The sequence below is a fragment of the Vespa velutina genome, chromosome 11, assembly GCF_912470025.1.
Source record: "Vespa velutina chromosome 11, iVesVel2.1, whole genome shotgun sequence".
Classification (NCBI taxonomy): domain Eukaryota; kingdom Metazoa; phylum Arthropoda; class Insecta; order Hymenoptera; family Vespidae; genus Vespa; species Vespa velutina.
In genome coordinates, this window is record NC_062198.1 from 7,286,927 (window position 1) to 7,308,690 (window position 21,764).

General features: G+C 32.9%; 3 protein-coding genes across 11 annotated transcripts; 1 reads left to right on the forward strand and 2 right to left on the reverse strand.

The window, feature by feature from the left end:
• Positions 1-1,562: 1,562 nt before the first annotated feature.
• LOC124953109 (mitochondrial cardiolipin hydrolase) lies at positions 1,563-9,890 on the reverse strand. 3 transcript variants are annotated; one of them, XR_007102118.1, is made up of 6 exons: positions 9,778-9,890; positions 9,535-9,639; positions 8,906-9,262; positions 8,572-8,756; positions 1,938-2,714; positions 1,563-1,796 (listed from the first exon to the last, which is right to left on the reverse strand). XR_007102118.1 is itself a non-coding variant. In XM_047504025.1 (6 exons), the coding sequence occupies exons 4-6, from the start codon at positions 9,004-9,006 to the stop codon at positions 8,094-8,096; spliced, it is 567 nt and encodes a 188-aa protein (XP_047359981.1). In that variant the 5' UTR covers positions 9,007-9,116; positions 9,210-9,262; positions 9,535-9,639; positions 9,778-9,890; the 3' UTR covers positions 7,716-8,093. The 3 variants fall into 3 exon arrangements, 2 of the variants coding, with proteins under 2 accessions (XP_047359981.1, XP_047359980.1); XM_047504025.1 differs by lacking the exons at positions 1,563-1,796; positions 1,938-2,714 and adding an exon at positions 7,716-8,374 and having other exon boundaries at positions 8,906-9,116; positions 9,210-9,262; XM_047504024.1 differs by lacking the exons at positions 1,563-1,796; positions 1,938-2,714 and adding an exon at positions 7,716-8,374.
• A 527-nt stretch (positions 9,891-10,417) lies between these two features.
• LOC124953108 (ciliogenesis and planar polarity effector 2-like) lies at positions 10,418-11,946 on the reverse strand. The gene is made up of 4 exons (XM_047504022.1): positions 11,490-11,946; positions 11,100-11,365; positions 10,827-10,963; positions 10,418-10,740 (listed from the first exon to the last, which is right to left on the reverse strand). The coding sequence occupies exons 1-4, from the start codon at positions 11,584-11,586 to the stop codon at positions 10,533-10,535; spliced, it is 708 nt and encodes a 235-aa protein (XP_047359978.1). The 5' UTR covers positions 11,587-11,946; the 3' UTR covers positions 10,418-10,532.
• A 193-nt stretch (positions 11,947-12,139) lies between these two features.
• LOC124953105 (heterogeneous nuclear ribonucleoprotein U-like protein 1) lies at positions 12,140-19,036 on the forward strand. 7 transcript variants are annotated; one of them, XM_047504014.1, is made up of 11 exons: positions 12,140-12,406; positions 12,892-14,021; positions 14,101-14,281; positions 14,366-15,105; positions 15,170-15,298; positions 15,474-15,642; positions 15,839-16,120; positions 16,228-16,477; positions 16,660-16,927; positions 17,990-18,129; positions 18,217-19,036. In XM_047504014.1, exons 1-11 carry the CDS (start codon positions 12,277-12,279, stop codon positions 18,272-18,274), a joined length of 3,477 nt encoding a protein of 1,158 aa, XP_047359970.1. In that variant the 5' UTR covers positions 12,140-12,276; the 3' UTR covers positions 18,275-19,036. The 7 variants fall into 7 exon arrangements, 5 of the variants coding, with proteins under 5 accessions (XP_047359970.1, XP_047359973.1, XP_047359975.1 ...); XR_007102116.1 differs by lacking the exon at positions 18,217-19,036 and adding an exon at positions 17,398-17,552 and having other exon boundaries at positions 12,142-12,406; positions 16,660-16,983; positions 17,990-18,128; XR_007102117.1 differs by lacking the exon at positions 18,217-19,036 and adding an exon at positions 17,398-17,552 and having other exon boundaries at positions 12,142-12,406; positions 16,660-16,978; positions 17,990-18,128.
• Positions 19,037-21,764: the final 2,728 nt, after the last annotated feature.

Sequence of the window (21,764 nt, forward strand, 5' to 3'; positions counted from 1 at the left end):
AGATTCGTTGTATATATACGTATAAATAAGAGACGCGATGTGTGACCCAGAAATACAAGTCGTGTAAAATATTGAATCGTACTTTCAAACCACTCGGAATAAAATATCCCACGACCTTGTACTATTTGGAACGGCATCCAAATATTTTTACGTGAGTCATGTTTCAGATAAAACGAAAATTTACCTTTAGCTTTTGCACTTTGTGAGTGGTAGAAAGGGGTGGGTGGGTGTGTGTGTGTGTGTGGGGGGGAAGTCGCGATACGAATTTTGTTTGCCAACGAGAAACGATTGTTCTTGAAACTACAGTCTGGCATAATCAGAGATAAATGGAAAAGTTATTAGAGTCATTATAATCCTTCGATATATCGTCGAGAATCGATAAGTCGTTATCCAATTGATTCGATATAAACGAATAAATTAATTAGAACGCGGCGGTCCATAGCGGTATAGCTTTTTGCAGCCCACCACCACGATCCCGTGGCTCGCAGAGCAGAATGCAGTGGTCGCTCGTCGGAGGGTGTGTTGTCATGACGACGTAGCCCGGATGCCCGGGATAAGGGGAATCTACGGAAGACCGCGCGCATTCCCACACAACTCGCCCACGCATGGTGCTCTCCGCAATATGGAGATATATTTCTGGTGCCGATAATAAACGCAACGTATGATCGTCGCCAAGTGTCCAATACCAAAAAATTAAATAAAAGCCCTTATCGTACGAGCCATTGACTGGTTATCGGTTACGTGACATTTTCCCACTTCGTAAATGTCAATGACAAAAAAAAAAAATATATATATATATATATATATATATATATATATATCTTTTTATTAACTTTCATTCGGATAATATCGATTAATTCTAATTAATAAAATGCACACTCACTCAAAAGTAAACGAAGCTTCAAGGATACTTTCGTTCGACCTTCCACTAATGGAAATATATGTTTTCCCTCTATCGAATAGAAATAAAGCACGTACAAAGTTCAATTAGAGCCGACTAATTGCGCGAAGCATCTTGATTTCAACCTTGAGGTTCTTACAATCGGGGAGGGGGGGGGGGCTGGAGCGTGCCCCACTGGTAAATATTCGCCCTTTGACCTTTTTTCCTTTCACGTTTTTAACGTGCCAACGCCAAACGGTTCACGGTACGTCAGCTTGAAAAACCACAAAAATGAACTAATTGAATCTTCTCTACCCGGGTGGTAGCGATTTTAAATATTACCTCGAATAAAATGTGCCACTATTGGATTAAACGATATACCGACGAAAGTATCTCGAACGCGCAATTTTTGTATTAAAAAATTGCATTTGTTTATATTAAAAAGCGAATTAAAATTTTATATATTTACTCTCGCAAGAAGATAATAGTCCTTGATTTTATTGAAAATAATAAAAGATAATATTATTTGAGCTTTGTTCAAATCGTATTTTTATACAATCAAACTCATCGAATTTTCCCTTTCGATTTCTCAAAGTTTTTATTGCGAACTCGTGAGATCTAACGACGTCGTGCTTTCGAGAAGTTCGTCTATAAACTTTTCCGGTACATCGTTCTGTGGAAGTATTAAAGCTCGAGGAAGTACATCGTCGGATAATAAAAGATTTTTCTCGCATCACTGGGATACTCCTCTCATCCGCATACTTTATTAGAGAACGATGAACTCAGGACGGAACATATGTTCGCGATTACACCGAGTTATCTCACGTGAGAATCTTACGATTTGTTGCCATCGTGGATTATTTCTTGGCAACGATCACGGGCCAAACGAAATACATTAGGTGTAATAAAATTTGGGCTGGAAAAAATGTTTCGAGTAAAGTGAAAAATTTGAATTAATTTCACGAATTCGTTCGCTTCGAAGATTCGAGGACGAAACGAAAAGAAAAAAAAAAGGCCAAAATAGAAAAAACGAAAAAGTATGAGACAACGTGTATACCTAAGGAAGTTTTTAGCGATGCACCTGTCGAGCAAGCCCGATCGTTGATCGCTCTATATTCCAAGCGCATTCGTTTCTGAACTCTATCCAGGAGATTCCAAACGTCACGAAGCCGAACGTATCAATCGAGCGTTCGACTTTAAGTTAGCTCCCACACGGCGTCTAACGACGCTTGTGATTCGGTGCCAAGTAAAGTCGAGTGGCGACACGTCGTCCAGAAGCTCGTCTCGTTCGTGGTGTCATCGACTGCCGCCTTGCCACGGCTGAGGACGTAACACCTGACGAGGGTATGCCAACGTCCGGACGTCCTTCCCTTCTCCCTCTTCATCCTCATCTTCTTCCTCGCTTGCGTCGCTACTTAAGTCAGGATGCACCCGCGTTCCATTATCTTGCGATTCGCTTATTTCGGGCCACCGTCTTGCTATTTCCGATCACGAATCGTGTATTCTTAGGCGCATGTTTTGACAAGCTCTCACGTTCGGCGAACCGACTCAATACAGACGATTTTCCTCGTCTTATTCCAACCGTCCGATCCAAACGTCCAACTCTCTCCATACAGTATACTTGTAGATAGCTATAACACCCCACGCACGATTCTCTTTCTCTCTCTCTCTCTCTCTCTCTCTCTCTCTACAGTGTTTACGAATCCATCGGATGAGTTACAACCTTCCAGCGTGACGCAAATGTCTTCGTCTTTTTAGCAGATCTGCGTTATCCCTTTCTTATACGATCTTCTCTTGATCAATAGAATTTCCATTTCGAGAGTTCTTCGAGCGTCTATAAAAGAAACATTTTATATCAGGGCAATTGAATTATTCATAAAAAAGAAAAAAGAAAAGAGAAGAAAATGATGGTGAAGACGATCATCAAAATGGATAATTGAAGCAATCGGATTGAAATAATTCTGAATGAGCGAACGGGGATGATGGAAGGAAAGTCGAGGATATTCAATGAAACGACGTTCGGTCCAAATAGACGAGCTCTCGCCTTCGTCGTCGAAGAGGACGAGAAATCGCATCGATCCTCAGGTCCAACGCCCCGGTGACTATTTTCATACCCGCTAACCCATTTATACATCGTCATACGGACAATGTTCTACTTCTATCAGTCCGCGCCTTGGCGTGGCATCGGTCACAAGCAATATTTAACCACTCGACGTTACCTTGCTTTAACGTTCTAACGCTTTACCTGAACGCCTGAGCCACGGCTTGGAAAGATTAAAAAAAAAAAGAAAAAGAAAAAAAAAGAAAAAAGAAAAAGAAGAGACGAGAAACCGTGAGACGTAAAGTATAGGAGACGCAAATCACGAAGAATAACTCATCGATTGCGGGTCGTTCAAGGAACACGAGCAAAGATAGACCCCGCTAGATGCAGTGTTAGAGAAAATAATCAAGATTCCCCTCGCTCTTGTACCGTTGGTTCAAAGATCTCCCCCTTCTACCGTGGTAATATCAATAAATTTCTCCCCGAAATACGAGGGAGAGAGAAACACTGGCGGTGGAATGGAAAATTCGTGACGCGTTGCAAAGGATAAAATGAAAAGATAAACACAAAGGGTATAGTCCCTGCGATGTCGTGCTAATATCGGCCAAGATGCAGATCCTCTTGAATAGGATAAGCGGGTACATAGAGGGGTAGGGGGCATGAGAGCGGGGGGGGGGGAGGGGGTTGTTTAACCCCAACTGACCCCACCCCGATTGGGATAGCAAACGTGGCACGCGAGACAAGGCACGCGCGTTTCGCGACGTGCAGCACTCGGTGTATTTCGGTTCGGTGGCTGGTCTCGTTTTACGACGTTGCCCGATTCCCTCTGACGTCAAAGAGCCGCCTCTTTCAGGACGCGCTCGTGCCAGGTTCGGGGAAGCGGTGGGACGCTAGGGAGGAGCTGCTAGAGGTGGAACGACGCTTGGCCAGGACTCGAGAAAATTTAAAGGCCGTTCAACTACGGTCCAGGGTTCAAGCACCCCTCTCTTGTCTGTCTCTTTCCCTCCCTCTCTCTCTCTCTCTCTCTCTCTCTCTCTCTCTCTCCTACTCTTTCTATCTCCTACATGCAACGTGGAAAAACGTGATCCCAACGAACGCGATGTCGACCGAGATGGAGTAGGTGGTGCAGACTACTATGGCGACAAAGACGATAATCCAACGGCGTAAACACAGGCTTTCTCTCTCTTCCTCCCTCATTCTTTGAGGCACCGAGCGAGAAAGATATTCTCCCTTCTCTCATCCTTGCTTTTCCCTCGGTCAATTTTCAGACCGCTGCAAGATAAAGTTCGATGACCAAACTGGTTATCTTTACGACTGGATGCTTCTAAAAATGTACAGGTCTCTCGGTAAACGAACAAAAATCGAAGGCAGGTGGACCGGTACGTTCTTATTTTTGGATCTAAGAAAGCTTCGTCGTTGTCTGTGCTCGCTCGTTACGAGAATGCATTTGTAACAAATAAAATCGTACTTTCTCCTCTTTAAGGGACCCCTTTTAAAATCATTAGTAGATTTCATCTTTTAAAGTTTAAACCAACTTAGTCGTTCACTTTCTTTGTTCAAAACTATTTGCTCTCTGTACCAACTAAGTACATTTTCCTTCATTTCCACATGATACGGTTATATAGCAAAGTTCTTTGGATCGTCAGAATATGGTCAGTGACCTCGTAAAACGATTAAGCTGCTTGCGAACTTTCCGAAGACTTACGAGTCGGTGGTAATCATTCGAAGATCTAAAAACGTCGAATCCTTTTCAACGCCTTTCGATAACTTCGACATAAAATATAAATACACACCCTCGCAGGAAAGAGGAAACATAAACCGGACCGTACGTAGGGGTAACGTTTATTGCACAATTCGATGAACGACGTGCTCTATGGATTTGTACTCGTATATCTCATAGTTTTCGAAAATGTAATTTCTACGAATTTCTTTGCTTCGCCTTCAAAAATCATGCGCTTTTAAAGATCCTGTTCGACGAAACAACGAACGATTAATTTATATTAATTCAAAGAAGCGAATTTTTTCTCTTATAAAAGTAATCGTCGCAACTCGACGCAGCTGGCGAATTTGATATTACAAAGTTACGTCTCACGAATCTGGGCCGCATGAGTACTAAAGCATGTCATCTGTCGTTGGTTTAAAATCACTCTGGAAGAATATGAGGGTGATAGGATTATATGCTGCCAAAATCTAAGGCATTCGTGACCGATGGAAACGCCAGGAAGATTGATAATAGTTCTTCGGAAGTCGTCGACGTGCGTGGGTGGATGAAAGGTAGATTATTAAATAGAGGAGAACTTTCCTGTCACTAAGCGATCTAGTTTCTCGATCCTTAAATCGTTTATCTCAAAATATACGTTCGAGTGAATGACACGACGAAAACGATCGCGTACATATGTATATTAACCCTTCCTGATAAATACTTTGAAGTAATCTAGAAATATTAAATAAAAGCTAATGGTTAACCGTTGAAATTGTTTGATATTCATTTGAAATTCTTTACTCGAAATAATGTATCTCTAAATAAATAACGTTGATTTTCTAAAATGTGAAAATCCTGGGAACGGCAAGATTCGACAGAAAGTTCCGTTACACAGATAGCCTTCTCCGAAAGCTTTACGATTTTTCCCGTTGAAAAAAATGGGACGGATTTGTCTTTGCGTACATATAAATCTCTGTCTTTCTCTCCCTCTCTCTTTTTGCGATTCCCAGGTGACGCACTTGAAACTCCATGACTTTCTGACGAAATTAGCGACGACGCAAAGACGTGAAATTGCATTTTTCGATACGCGCGCGCGCGTGCATACACGTTGTGTATGTATGCACGCCGAACGTGCCGATAGAAAAATACTCGGATCCTTCTTCTCTTTTGATTCAAACGAGCGAGTAGTTTTCCACCCTTTCTATGGGCTGCAGTTGAGCACGAAAAAAGAAGGAGTAGCGATTGCACAGTCCAACCCTCTCGCAAATCCTCTCTTCACCTTCTCCCTCGCTCTTGATCTTTGTGCTGTCTAGCGAAAAGGGAGTCGGGGCTGTTGCTGGTGTTGCTTCTGATGCCGGGGCGAAGTCTATTTTTGGATTCGAGTTAATATTTGACGCCGGCAGGGTTGCCGCTGGCAGATCTAAAAATACTCAATCAATACGCGCGAACTACGACGGAATTAAGATCGCAGGTGTAGCGCGCGCTCATAAACATATGTATACATACGAAAGATTCAACCCCCGAAGGCAAACGTACGGAAATCTACTCTATTACTCCTTACAATCTGCAAACACAAACTCACTGAACTTCTATCACTTCTTCGTAATCGATATTTCTTCAACGTCAAAAAGCTCGTCTGCAAAACATCAAAGAATCATTAATAAGCAAATATCTAAAATAATATTCAACCATCGATATGACGATTTCGAATACATTGACATATTTAAATTCTCAATAATAATAATAATAATAATAATAATAATACTAATAATAATAATAATAATAATAATAATAATAATAATGCATAAGAAGAAATCTATACCTAACCACGAACTTTGATCGTTAGTTTCTCACGAAATCGAGCTAAGACGTTGGACGTTGTTGTTACTTCGCCGTTTTATATAACCATCGACTAACGTTGATTACACACGTACATACTGCATAAAGTACCGTAAAAAAAAAAAAAAAAAGAAAAAAAAATAAAAGAAAAAATAAAAAAAAAAAAGATAAAAGAAAAATGTCGACTCGGCCTTATTCGTGTCCTCCTCTTACAACGAAAAGACCTCGACACGGTATAATAGAACGTTAAAGCAATGTCAAGTACGTCTATTCCAGGCCTTATGAGATCGCCACCACGATGTACACGTACATACATACATACATATGTATACATATACACACACATATCGAACACACGTGGCTCTTACATGCCTTTCTTGATCTCTAAAATTTGTTTCATCCCACGGCACATTTCATCGAGTATCACGCTACGATAATTCCAGAAACGTTAGAAGCTTCGTCGAGAATGTTTCCAGTGGGGAAAATTCAGTCGTACCGTAGATATCTAGCCTTACGAGCTTGTAAACTCGCGAAATATTGCAGTTTTTATATTCAGCTCTCTCAATGCTCAAAAACTTTCTCAATGGCACTATTCTCGCTCTTTTCTCCTACTCGTTGTTTTTTTCTTTTTTTTTTAGAAACCTACAAAATGCACAATTCCTTCGTAACTATCGTCGACAACCTGCCCACGCGTTCATACTCCTGGAATTGTGCTTCGTAAAACTTTCCGTCGTCTGGTAAATTTATGATCTCCTTTATGAATTCAAACAGTTTAGAGCACAACGTTCAATTTCATCTAATATTAGATTAATAAAAGTGCAAGCCATTTAACTCTAGTTATTTCATTTAAATCGTATCATATTTCGATGGATAACGAGAGAAATGAAACCGACTTGAGAAATAAAAGTGCGAGTAATGCGCATAAATCGCAAACAAATAGAGGAAGAAATTATTTATGAGTAATTACGATATTATAGTAGAAATCCTGTTATGATGTCATTAAATGTATTAATGTACATTATTTTAACGCGTGACTGATCCTGCGCAAGAGTCGACTGTTGACGTAGTCCAGCTGTGACGTCACGTTCAAGGATAATCGAAACTAAGTAACAGAACGTCTACCGAAATTATCTTCAAAATATTCGTTGTTCATCGTAATGAGAAACAATTGTACTTGCGATTCAGCGCTCGCTCCTTTTTATCTTGGGTATTGCGAAGAAAAAAAAAAAAAAAAACAAAAAATCGTCTATAACAAAGGAAAATTTGATTAATACAGCGGCTACAGGTCTTACAGTACAGGTACAAAAAGAGAGAATATAATGCAAAGAATAACGTAGGGTGATAGTAAGTGACGTCAGAATCGTCATGGTAACTCCCCTAAAGATTATCTTGACTTAGTACTATAAGAAATAAATTCCATCGGTCAAAGACCCAGGATATTTGAGACACAGATAAGGGTTTAGAAAAATATGACATTACAAAAGATATGAAATTAAATATAAATAATTATAAAATGATCAATCTATTTTTAAAACAAATTATATAGGTATTTATTAAAAAATTAAAAATTTACTTTCCTTAATAAAAAAAAAAATAAAAAACACCATATCATAATATCATTATTATTAATATTATCTGTTTTCTAATGTTTTCAATTCCCCTATTTCTGTCTGATGGGATTCAAATGAAACTGATTTTAAAAAATCATTATCGTATATCTTCCACAATCTTTTAAATTCATCTATGAATTTTTTTAGTAATATAGGATGATCGGTTATTATAATATTTTCTGAATTTCCAAATAATGCCTGCATTGTCCAGTTAGCACTTCCTGTGATAAGAATATCATCGTCGATGATGGCAAATTTATGATGCATAAGATTATTTGTGGATTTAGTTCTAATTTTAATACCTGTAAGTACAGACATTTATAAGAATTTTAACTATATCGACTTATTGCATGAAACATATATAAGGTTTGTATAAAAAAGATACGAAAGCCTTTACAATGATACATTGCACGTTGTCAATATCAATGATAAATTGATATTGTTATCGGTAACTCAGTTGATGTTCAAAGATATTCCTATTACTATGCAGTTGACTTACTTGCTTTATGAGAAGGTATAGCTTGATTGTCATTGTGCTCTGCCATATTAGCATCAATTATAATTCTAACTACGACTCCACGTTTCTGTGCTTCCATAATAACATCGGCCAATTGTTGAGAAGTAAAAAAGTACATGCACACGTCTATAGTGGATTTGGCAGATTTCAAATACTTTTTCAATTTACTAAAAAAAGTTATTATGAAAACTCTAATGAGGTGTCTCAATGGCACAATGGAAACATTATACATTAAAACTTCCTTTATTAAGAAGTTATTAAGGCATTTCCTTTATAAAAGTTATTAACGTTATATTTAATTATTCCTTGTTCTTACTTTAAATTAGCCACGGCACAATTTAATTCGTTGCAATTATCATGAAAATTGAGATGTGGTCGACAAAAAGCTGACTCTTCCATAAAAAATAATACTTCCATTAGAGATCCTTTCTTCTGTTTAATAAGAGAACCTCTAAAAAAAGTGTTCCATCCTAAATTACGACATCTTTTATATCCTTGCCAAATGATCTCCGACGAAATAACACCTGCTGCGATAAAAAATATCGTTGATCTATTCATTTTTATACTCGATATTTCACCCTTGGTCCTTTTTACGAATAGAATAATCAGATAAAAATTACACTAAGCTTGCGTGTGATTTCTTTCCCAGCAGCTTTTCTTAATCTGCTTCCCGCTAAAATACAAATAATAATATATATATATACATACATATATATATATATATATATATATATATGTATATGTATGTATGTATATATGTATGTATGTATGTATGTATGTACGTATGTATATGTATATCCAAAGAAATTATTTCTAACTACGTTATAATATTTATACTTGATCGAGACTATGGATAAAAATTGCTAATATCTTTCGTAAAAATTACAATAATCGAAGTTATATCGTAAAATAAAACTTATTTTTATAGAAATTTATTTTTCTTACCGAAATTTTTTTTTTTCACCATAGTAGACTGCACTGTAGAACGGCATTGTCACGGTAAAAGAGGATGCCTTCGATTATTATTGATCTACATTTTTCTTTTACCAACTGTTCACCATAAAAATTAAACGAATTTCTTCTTAGTACGAATATAAATAATAAAAGTATGAATAAAATAATGGACAACGAACGTATAAAAATTTAAGAAAAAATTTATAAAAAATTATATATTAATTTAATAAATACTTCTATTTATAGACATAACCTCGTCGACAGTATTTGCGTTATATCACAAAATAAATATTACATCGTAAGTAATATCAATGGTCGTGGTAATGAGAAATATTGAAGATAATGCTGCTTATGGAGACATCATTATTTTTAATATTACAGTACGAATTAAATATATTGGATATAATATGCTTTAATACGATTTATTACTCCGTCGAACTTATTATTACATATTTCCGCAACCTAATGACCAAGAGAAAAAAAGAGAGAGTACGAAAACTCAATCGTTCGTATTGTTTGCCACATCTGTAATCCTTGATAATGTTATATATAACAATGTGTCTTTATTACATATTTAAATACATATACAAAAGTATGGCGTTTTATCAAATACAATAATATAAGAAAGAACTAACCTATCTTATTAGACAGTCTTATATATTTTTTTATAAATATTTTATACATATATTTTTTTTTGAATGCAAAAGTAGTAATCCTTACTTTAGAAAATGAAAAAATTTGGAAGTATGACGCTAGTCATCCGTCTGCTACAACTGCTCCTACGTAAATGACGAAGAGGAATCATGGCGGCTGCAATCTGATTGGCTCTCGACTTTCACTAATCTTCCAATAGATTCAACGCGCGAAAATCATATAACTTTAAAATTATTATTTCAATATATTTGATATTAAATCGAGTAATAATAAAAATAATGAAATATGTGTACATCTATAACGACGTATTGGAAATAATTATAAATCAATAGTTTTTAACTTTGAACAATTTGTTTCGATATAAATTCTTTGTCTCTATTCCACAAAATATTGCAAATAGTATTTAATTGGTAAGAACAGTCAAAAAGCTCGGATCTGTTGGTTAATTTATTAGAATCAATTTTAATAATCTTCACTTTCCACTTATCTTCGAATTCTTTAACTTGAGTTTCTTCTACCATTGAATTTGACCATGGCTTAAATCTGTTAACATAAAATACAATAAAAATAATAGTTGTTTACACTTCAATAATTATTATCTATAGTAAATATTGTTTATATAATCTTACTTTGTGCCGATTACTATATTTGCAGGTTTTTCTTTGATTGTACTCATTGTGTTTATCAGATAAGGTATGTCATTAAAACTGGTTACATCATCGAAGGAAAATACAGAACAGATTGCATCTACTTTATCTTTACATGTCTACAAAATATGCACACACATACACACACACACATATATATATATATATTTGTATAAATTAACCTTTGATATAAATATATATATATATATATATATATATATATACATATATACTATGACATAGAAAGAGGCATACTGGTAAAATATGATTGTATTTTTTAATACTGCTTTCCGATGTATCCCAAAATTGTAATTTAAACAATATGACCTTATCCCATATCTTCACTGGCCAAAATACATTTGTCTTTTTTATGCCATTCGTTTCAATATAGTTGTTGGGTTCTGAAAAACCAGCTAAACGTGTTATGACAGAAGTTTTTCCTACGCCAGATCTACCAATCATAAAAATTTTATAAGTAACTTCCTCGATGGACGATGGCAATGATGGCTTTTCCAAGATACCTAAAAACAGAAAATATCTATTACCGAATAGAACATATTTCCTATTTTAAAATCTTGAAAGCAATCAGTAAATCCATAAAATATATGAAAGAAATTATCATAAAAATTCGCAATTGTCAATTACCATAAAATCTTCTCTTCTTAGATGAATTTACATAAAAATGATGCATCAATGATTCACCCTCTGCTGAGCTTAACCAATTCATGTTTATTGCATTCATGATGATATTAAATTGAGTATTTAAGTTTCTACGTTGACGTAATTATAACAATGTATGTACCTACACAACATATCACATGTTAAAAACGTATCTTAAATTCTTTATCAACTACATATATATATATAAAAAAAAAAAAGAAAAGAAAAAAAGAGAGAGAGAGAGAGAGAGAGAGAGAGAGAGAGAGAGGAAAAGAACAAAACAAAACGTAAATAATAAAGAAAAGATTAAGTCGTCAAATAGAAAACTTTTCGAGATAGCGTATGTATTAATTAAAATAATCGATGAAAATCGATTTCGATTATCAGAATTCCGTTTATTTATCAATATATCGAATACGTAACGATATCATGTAAAGTTCGTCGGTATGCTCGTTCTTTTTCGCAGATAGATGGATTCCAACGGTATCGACCAATAGAAGCAAATCCCGCCTTGTTTGCACCAATGAACGCTCGCATTTCCCCCAATATTTGAATGACAAGCATTTCTATTAGCCGTGAAGTTAGCAGTGGTACAACATCCAACGTTACATTGGCCAATAAAATCCACTGATCATACGTAACGCGTTGTTTGCAGTCATACCGCCATATTGTATATGTAGCGCGGGTCACTGGCGCGTGTATGGGACTTTTTGTGAATATTTCGTGAGGTAAAAGTGTGTGAATCGACAAAAATCATAGGATAATACACGCGATGGATCCGGCAAAATTAAAAGTGGTTGAATTGAGATCGCAGCTGTCTCAGCGAGGTCTTGACACGAAAGGCAACAAAGCGGTGCTTGTTGAGAGACTTCGTAAGGCGTTGGAAGAGGAAACGGAAAACAGTAAGTTTTGCGTTTGAAACAGTAAACAAGTTGTCTCTGCAACCTTTACCACCATTCTCTTTTCCCATTTTGTAAACACCGTTATCAATTTACCATATAATATACACGTTAACGTATCTTACTACATCTTGCTGTATCTTACTCTTCTTGTATCGCAAACATTTTTACATTGCATAAATATACTATTTCCTTTTGTTTTATTCTTAGCGTTAATCATTATTACAACATAGTAAGATTATAAAACGTATCTGAATAAAAATATTTATATCTTGGAAATATACGATTTATAGCCTATGTAAAATTATATTTTTTTCGCGTAATATATGTGTGTAATATGCCATCCATTATGTTAATGGTTTTTTTTACATAATAAAAGTTTCCATCCAGCGTTTTCTTATCTTCGTCAATATGCTACTGTACTTCTAGTGAGTATTTCTTTTCTTTTTTATCGTAAATCATTAAAAAAATATTTACTTTCGTTTTAGAAATAGAACAAAAGATGACTGAAAATACGGAAAATGTGGATGATACTGCTTTGAAGGAAGCAAGTAAAAAATCAGTCCAACCACCGAGAACACCTAGTCGTTCCTCTAGAAGTTCATCCCTGACGCCAACAAAAATTAGTACCAGAAGTACACCAAAGCATGCAACAACACCATTATGTAGTAAATCATCTACACCAAATAAAGAACAGTCTGTAGAAAAAGCAAAAGACTTATTGACTGGAATATCGGAGCAAATTCCAGATGAACATGTAACAACCGAAAGAGATTTAAAAACTCCCCCTCCTCCCCTGCAAAAGGATCATCATGAGGATGATGATGAAGAAGATGAACAAGATCCAATGATACTTGCCCAAGAGAAAGTACAAACGTCTACTTCTGATGACTTAAAGGGATATTTAAGCGAAGATCAAAAAGAGGAAGAAGAAGATAATTTATTGAAAGATGATGCTGACGAAGATGCATTACTGAAAGATACGTCAGAAGATGCATTACTCAAGGATACATCGGAAGATGAATTATTGAAAGATTCATCGAGAGATCTATTACTAAAAGATACGTTAGAAGATAAGTCGTTGGAAGAACCATTGGAAGACATTGAGGAACAATCTTCTGAGATACCTCCCATAGATTCGAGTAAAAAAGTCGAAGACAGTCTAGAAGAAATGAATGAAAGAGGGGAGGGCGAAGACGTGGAAGAGGAAAAGGAAGAGAAAACAATTGTTGATAACGAAAGCACTTCGGAGAATGTTGAATCAATAAATGAAAATAATCAAAATACATCGAACGAAGAAGTGCAGAAGGAGGACCTTGAGAAAAATGAACTGGATATAGAATCAAAGGATGATATTTCCGATACAGACGGCGATGTCGAAATGAAAGAAAATTTAGAAGCGGTGGAACATGTTGTTGAAAAAGAGAAAGATTCAACGGCAGAACAATCAATTTCAATTGTTTGTGAAAATCAAAAAGAATCTGACATGGTACAGTCGGAAGATGAAAAGAATACTCAGATAGAAGAAACAATAGCCGAGAAAGATGATCAACAACAGTTAGATACAAAAGAAGTGACTGAAGAGGAATGTAATAATGACGTATCTATACCTGATCAGGTAATCTCATTTTTAATTTTCTTTTCTTTTCTAATGAATTAATGGTTTATTAATAATTGAATTTTACATTTCATTGAAGGACGTAGAAATGGTGGAAGTTAAACGCGAAGAAAATATAAAGGAAGATAATAAGGACTGGAATATGGATCATAATGATAGAAAACGTAAAAGATCTTCTAGTCCTCCTGAAGAATACCCTTTATTACCTTTACCAGAAAACGAACCTGAAATTAACAATTCTGCTGTAGTTTTATCTTGGTGTAAGTTTTATATATATATATATATCATTTTTAATATTCCATTTATACTTAATTGATCAACCAACAATGTTACGATGTTTTTAGATGACTCAGATTTAAATTTGCTTATTGACAAAAATGATTTCGTATCTGCTACACCAATGCATAATGATGGTTTCTGCTATATATGGGCAGGAGCTCGAGCATCTTATGGATATACAAGCGGAAAGATATATTACGAAGCAAAGATCATTGATTGCTGTTCTATTAATATACAAGATGAAGAATATTCGCATGTACTTCGTTTAGGATGGTCTGCTTCTTATACTTCTATGCAGCTTGGTGAAGACAAGTTAAGTTATGGTTATAGTGCAATAGGAAAGAAATGTACAGAAAATAAATTTGAAGATTATGGATCGCAATTCAATAAGGATGATATTATTGGATGTTATGCAGACATGTCGCTTGAAAATGACGTTATCTTATCATATACATTGAATGGAAAAGATTTAGGAACTGCGTTTTCTATATCCAAAGAAGAGCTTGGAGATAAAGCATTATTTCCACATGTTCTAAGTAAAAATTGTACTTTTACTTGTAATTTTGGTCAAGAGAAACCATGGAGCGAAGAAATTTTGGAAGGATACACGGTAGTTGGTACCGTTGATTTAGAACATAGTACCCCTGGACCACGAAGACCAGAGACAAAACAGGATTGTGAAGTTCTAATGATGTGTGGCTTACCGGCTGCTGGAAAAACTGTATGGGCAACAAAACATGCGGCGCAATATCCAGAAAAAATGTACAATATTTTGGGAATAAGCACGCTTGTTGATAAAATGAAAGTACGTATATAAAATAAGACGCTGTTCTTTATTCATAAGAGAAATAATTCGAATTTTTATTTAGAATATGGGCCAACCACGGAAACAAAACTACCATGGTAGATGGGAAGTACTTATTGAAAAATGTACTCGTACTTTAAACAAGTTATTAGAAATGGCATGTAGTAGAAGACGTAATTACATTTTAGATCAGGTGAGAAATAATGTAAAAATATATATATATCGTTAAAATCAAAAAATCTGAATGACGTTCTTATATTGAAAAAAAAAAACTATAATTATTGTAATATATATATATATATATATATATATATATATATATATATATATATATATATATATATATATATTTTATGAAATTTATACAGACAAATGTGTATCCTTCTGCACAAAGACGAAAAATGAAGAATTTCCGTGAATTTCAACGTAAGGCAATAGTTGTAATACCAACGAACGAAGAATTTAAATCACGTACTGCTAAGCATGAAGCAATTGATGGAAAGGCTGTTCCTGATTCCGTAGTCATGGAAATGAAAGGTTTGTTAAAAATTTTTCATAATTATTTTTTTGCAATGATATCAGTAATTCTAACGTTGCTGTAAATTTCACATGCAATTATTGAATGACGTGTATACATTTAAATACATAGATATACACACACACACACACACATATATATATATGTATATGTATATACGTGCAAATTTTGTAATTCAAATTTTCAATTTTAAAGCCAATTTTAGTGCTCCAGAGGTAGGAGAACTTTTCGATAATACGGTTTGGGTTGAACTTAACAAAGAAGATGGTAGGAAATTAATTGAAAAATACAACAAAGAAGGAAAGGAAGCCGGTTATGGCCAACAATCTGCCAGTAAACGACCAAGATTCGAAAGAAGCGAAGGCCACAAAGATAACCGTGATTCAAGAAATAGTCGTGACAGTAGAGATAGTCGAGACAGTCGAGACAGTCGAGATAGTCGGGATCATCGGGATCATCGCGACAGAAGAAATAATTGTGAGTAATTTTGCTTTTCTAATCTGTTTTCTTATGCAATGATAATGATAACGATAGTAATAATAATAATAATAATAATATGATTTGACTGTGTATTGGTTTTCTAGATTCAAATAGAAATCGTAATTCCATGTGGCGTGGTAGTAGTAGTATGGGAAGTTGGAGAGACAGATCTTTAAGAGGAGGTCATATGAGGCACAGTGGTGGATATGGTCCACCAAGCAACTGGAGAAGCAGAGGTGGTATGCCTATCCCACCACATCGTGGAGGAGATAGGAGAGGTGGAAATAATGACAGAAGAAGTGGAAATGATAGAAATCGATCAGTAGCGCGACAAAGTGGTTGGGGTTCTGCAAGGTATAAGATGTTTTACGTTGAGATAATATATACCCAATTAGGCATTTGATTTTCTTTTTCTTTCTCTCTCTCTCTTTCTTTTTTTAATTTTTTTTTTTTTTTTTTTTTTTTTTTTTTTTCTTTTTTTTCTTCCATCGTCTTTCAACGTTTATCGCTTAATATCTATTTTCGTGTATTATTAGTAGTTACCAAGGATCACAACCATCAGGATGGAATCAACAAGGTGGTAGTTGGTCAAATAGCAGCCAATCACAAGGAGGTTGGGGACAAGGAGGATGGGCAGGACAGCAGCAATCAGGCAGTTGGAAGAGTTATGGCCAAGGATCATACAGCCAATGTAGTTACAATCAACAAGATTATGGCAATGGAAATTGGAACCAACAGTATTATAATCAGTATTGGGATCCGCAGCAGTCAAGTGGGCAGACAACTGCAGCTGGTAGCCAAGCTGTAAGCAAACAATAATCCAGCACAGTAAATGTTACCAGAGTGGAACAGAAAGTAAGGTATAGATGCCTTCAATTTTTCTTGTTTCTATACTGTTGTTCACATATTTATTTATGTAACTAGTTAAATAGCTAAAAATTATTTCGTCTCATACTGACGAATTACTTTTAGATTTCTAAACATGGAGTAAAGGAGTATGCTATAAGATAGCATAATTCAAGCTGTTACATATTGCACATTACATATAAAAGAATTATTAAATGACTGTGATGAATACATCGACGAAGAGAATGATCGTATATCTAAACTTATTTTGTTTTCTTTTTGTGTTTATATGTATAAAAGAAGTTGATGGAGTTTAAAAATAATATTTATATTGCTACACATATTTTGAGGAAAAAAAAAAAAAAAAAGAAAAGAAAAATACATATAAAAATCTGAACATTCTCATAATGTTCTATATTATTTTTTAGAAAGGACCACTCACTCTACTACCTCACTTTCTGATTCTCATTTAAGATATTAATAAAATTGTACAAACACTAATGGTATATAGACAAAATAATCTTGTACACACAAAATTGAACAATGAGTAATGAGATATTTTTTAAAGACTACACTTCAAAAAGTAAGTGTTTACTTACAGCAATAATAATCTTTTAAACTGTATTAAGATTATTTGCTTATAGAAACCATGGTGGATATCATTCAGTAAAATAAGCTTCTGTCTAATAATGCTATTTTTTTTTTTTTTCTTTCTTTCTTTTTTTATATATATATATTTACCTTGCTTATTATTACGAGTAAATATTTCTTTCGTAGAGAATAGTAATTGGCTTTCCTTAAATTTATCATACCAAAATAGCGTGTCAAAATAACCAATTGTGAAAATAATATTGATTTATAATAATCAATTATTTGCAATGATATATTTATATTCTAAATATAAATAAATAAATAAATATATATATATATTATATATTATATATTATATATTATATATATTATATATATATATATATATGTGTGTGTGCATGAAACATGTATGAATATTCCTATTTACAGGTAAGCACAAGTGTAACAGAAATCTCTGAAGATTCAGAGGCTAAGTATAGTCACCCACAAAGATGGCAAGGATATACACAGACATATTCTTTTCCCTCTCAGAATGCTACTACAGACGTCCAACAGTCCCAACAACACAAGTAGAAAATATATTTCTAGATAAAAGAAACGTAGCAATAATACATTCATTTTTTGTTTCACTATCTTGCAATGTGTATGTTTTTTAGGAAATATTGCAATAATAGCAATAAACGATATGCTTTCGATGCTTCAACAATACAGTAAACAAATCTTATTAAGGCATTAAAATTATATCGTATCAAAATTCTAAATTATATATTTTACAAAGTGGTGCATTGAGAATGCAGGAAGCAAAATCATTTTATAAATTTAATTACTATATCATAGAAAATAATCCTACTATATATATATATATATATACGCATATATACATACACATATACATATATATGTATATGTATATATATATTTAGTTATCGATTAAACGTAGTTCTAATTCTGCAAGTGCATTAACATAACATTGACATATAATCAATATGAATAGTATAATTATTACTTTTATAACGGGTTTATAACAAATGTTTAAAGAGGAATATTACTATGTATGGATACATTACATGATTAGTATTATGGCAACAATCTTTAATTATTTATCATTATTATTATGAAAGAAACCGTGTAAATATGTACATATCTCATTATTGAGTTATGCAAAAATAATTGGTAATCTATATTTATATTTTAAGACAAATTTTTAAAAAATATTGTTATATTTTGTCATGCAGAAAATCAAGAACAAATACCCATTTTGTTTCAATTTTCCATATCAATGATGGTATATAAAGATATGGCATGAATGAATTATTCTTGGACTTATACAAAATTATTTTTTATTATACGAAAGGACTGTAAAGACTAATAACTATCTTTATCCTTATATACAAAACTAAAGGGGAAAAAATGATATAGGCAAGATTATAAGCCTCTTAATGTTTGGTACAAATGTCATAGAGATCAGAATTGCAAGAAAAAAAATATATATTTTTATTTATACTCTTTTCTAAAGGATAATAATAAGAACGATCAATTGAGTTTACGAGATAAATTATATATATATATATATAATAATATATATATTATATATATATATATATAATAATATATATATTATATATATATATAATAATATATATATTATATATATATATATATAATATATATATATATATGTGTGTGGAAAAAGAAAAAAAAATTAATTTCTAGAGAAACAAAATATTATAGCATGTAAATCTAAAAATTATGAAATAAATAACATAAAATATATTTCCGTTGCTCATGTAGCATGTTAAATGTATCTGTAATCCAGTGTAATTCCTCTGTCTATATATTCGAAAATGCAAATATCTTTTTTAATAATAATAAGAATTTTGTGGTTTTTCTATTTTCAAAATGGTGTATTATTATATATTATTCTCTTACACATTTTTCTGTAGAGAGTTAAAAAGTGTCGGATTAGTTATATAAAATATATATCGCGAAAATTTTTTCATAATTGTGATCAAGTAAGTAATGTCACGTAACTATCTGTGTTGTAATAATATAAGCACTTGCATTTTAAAAATATATGTGAATAATCAGGGTTAATATACAAATAATTAACCCGATTATGATTATAATGGAAATTTTAAAAAAGAAAACATAGGTAAGGCAGATAACTTGGCAAATGTTTATATTGTCAAAAATCTTTAAGTTATAGTTAAGTACATTGTACTTATACTATTAAACATAAAAATCTTGTTATCTGCTCTTCCTTAAAAAAAAAAAATATTGTACAGTGAGAGACATTTCGAATGAAAAGTCTTTACCAAGTACATCAAGTTGATTATACAATAAATTAGAATTTAGATGACTATATATTCAAACTGTGAAAATATTAAGAAGTATGAAGAGAGTGTGACATATTTTATAAGAAATAATCAGAAAATCTATTTAAGCTAAGTGTAGGATAGAATACCATTATAATGTTACCACAATTCAAAGCTCACAATATTCGCAATGCCTTCTGTAAAATCACCCAAATGCGTCATATTCGAAATTTTTTCTATACGAGAAAGATTATAGTGCATAATCGATAAATTTAATTGTTAACGAAAATGTGTACAAACTTATTCAAAGAAATAAAAGATTTCTTCTACCTATTTTATCAATAATTATTATATTATAACAATTTTAGTAATTAGTGTATATTTTCTAAATAAACTTGAATAAGAAGAAAATATTCATTTGCCATTCTTTTAGTCCTATATTTGCATTAATCGTTAAAATTATGAATTGTCCATTAGGAAAAAAAAAGATCATAATATTCAATTATTTCTTTATATGTATTCCTTGGTAATTCTATGGAAAGTTATAGTAAAGAGTGAAACAAAGGAAATACAACTTTTTTGTTTTAACAGTCGTAACATTTATGCATATGTTTTTACAATAATTTCAATTTTTTACAAAAGACAATAATCAAAGGGAAGGAGTAAAATTTTCGAATAAAACGCATACGAGTGGACAGTATAATTCAATTTTTATGTATATATTTATCTTTTTCAGAAAGAAATACAGTAATCTGTACATATTCTACTTATACAATTTAAAGAGTTGCCGCTGTAATCATCGCGAAATTTGTATGTATGATTTCAATTAAATATTCAATCATCAGAAGAGTAAAAAGTATAAAGTTTATTACCACGATTTGTAGATTAACGACAAATACGTTTTATTTTAATCGAGATTACTTTGTTTGTCTCCACGGGCTTTGTTAAATCTTTTCGCTTTTTATTTTTTCAATTTAGACGTAAGACGAAAAACATATTGGGCGAGATAAACGATTACGTGTTTTTTGTTATAGCCACTAATATGTAAGTATTTTTGTAATATTATAAAGCATAAGAGTAGATACTTCGTTGATTTTTATTATGTACTAATATAAAAATTTCGAAACGATTGCATTTAAATATGCAATCAAAAATAAAATAACGCGTAAACAATTAGAAAAAGATTCTTAATTTAGAGGTATCTACTCGCGTACAGTTATAGACTTACATATTTCATTATGCTTGATGACGTATTTTATTTACTTTTATAGAATGGATGTAATTGATAGATGATGAATATTTGAAGGACACTTAGTATAAAAGTTATATAATACAAGTTTATATATTTGAATATATCAGTGTCAATAGCTTCTTGTATATTGTGATAACATAATAAACGTCATGGTATTATCTGTGTTTATATATATAGCAATAATGAAAGCATTCCAGAAAGCCTAAATACACATATTGTGCAGAGATGTTATGCTTCCAAACGATGATTCATGTTACACAATTATGATCATGTAAGTGCACTGTATAGTTTATATGACATTAACTGTAGAACTGTGTAGAATGATATATCTATTTTAAAAAGGAAACCAAAATATCTGTCATGGATAATAGCTCGTCCGTCTGTATACTATGTTATTATTTAGACTTTTTAAGCTTTCTTAGATATCCAATGTTTAATAAAATCATCACGTGCTAAACTAATTTAGTATCCATGATACCTCCACCCTTGTTAGTTCCTCCTCTTATATAAATATTTTTCTTTAAATATGCTCCTACTAACAATATAATATAAAAATTTATTGATTATAAATGTAAAACAAATCATTATGTTAAAATATATTTAATATACTTTGTTAATCGACCAATCTATATATCTA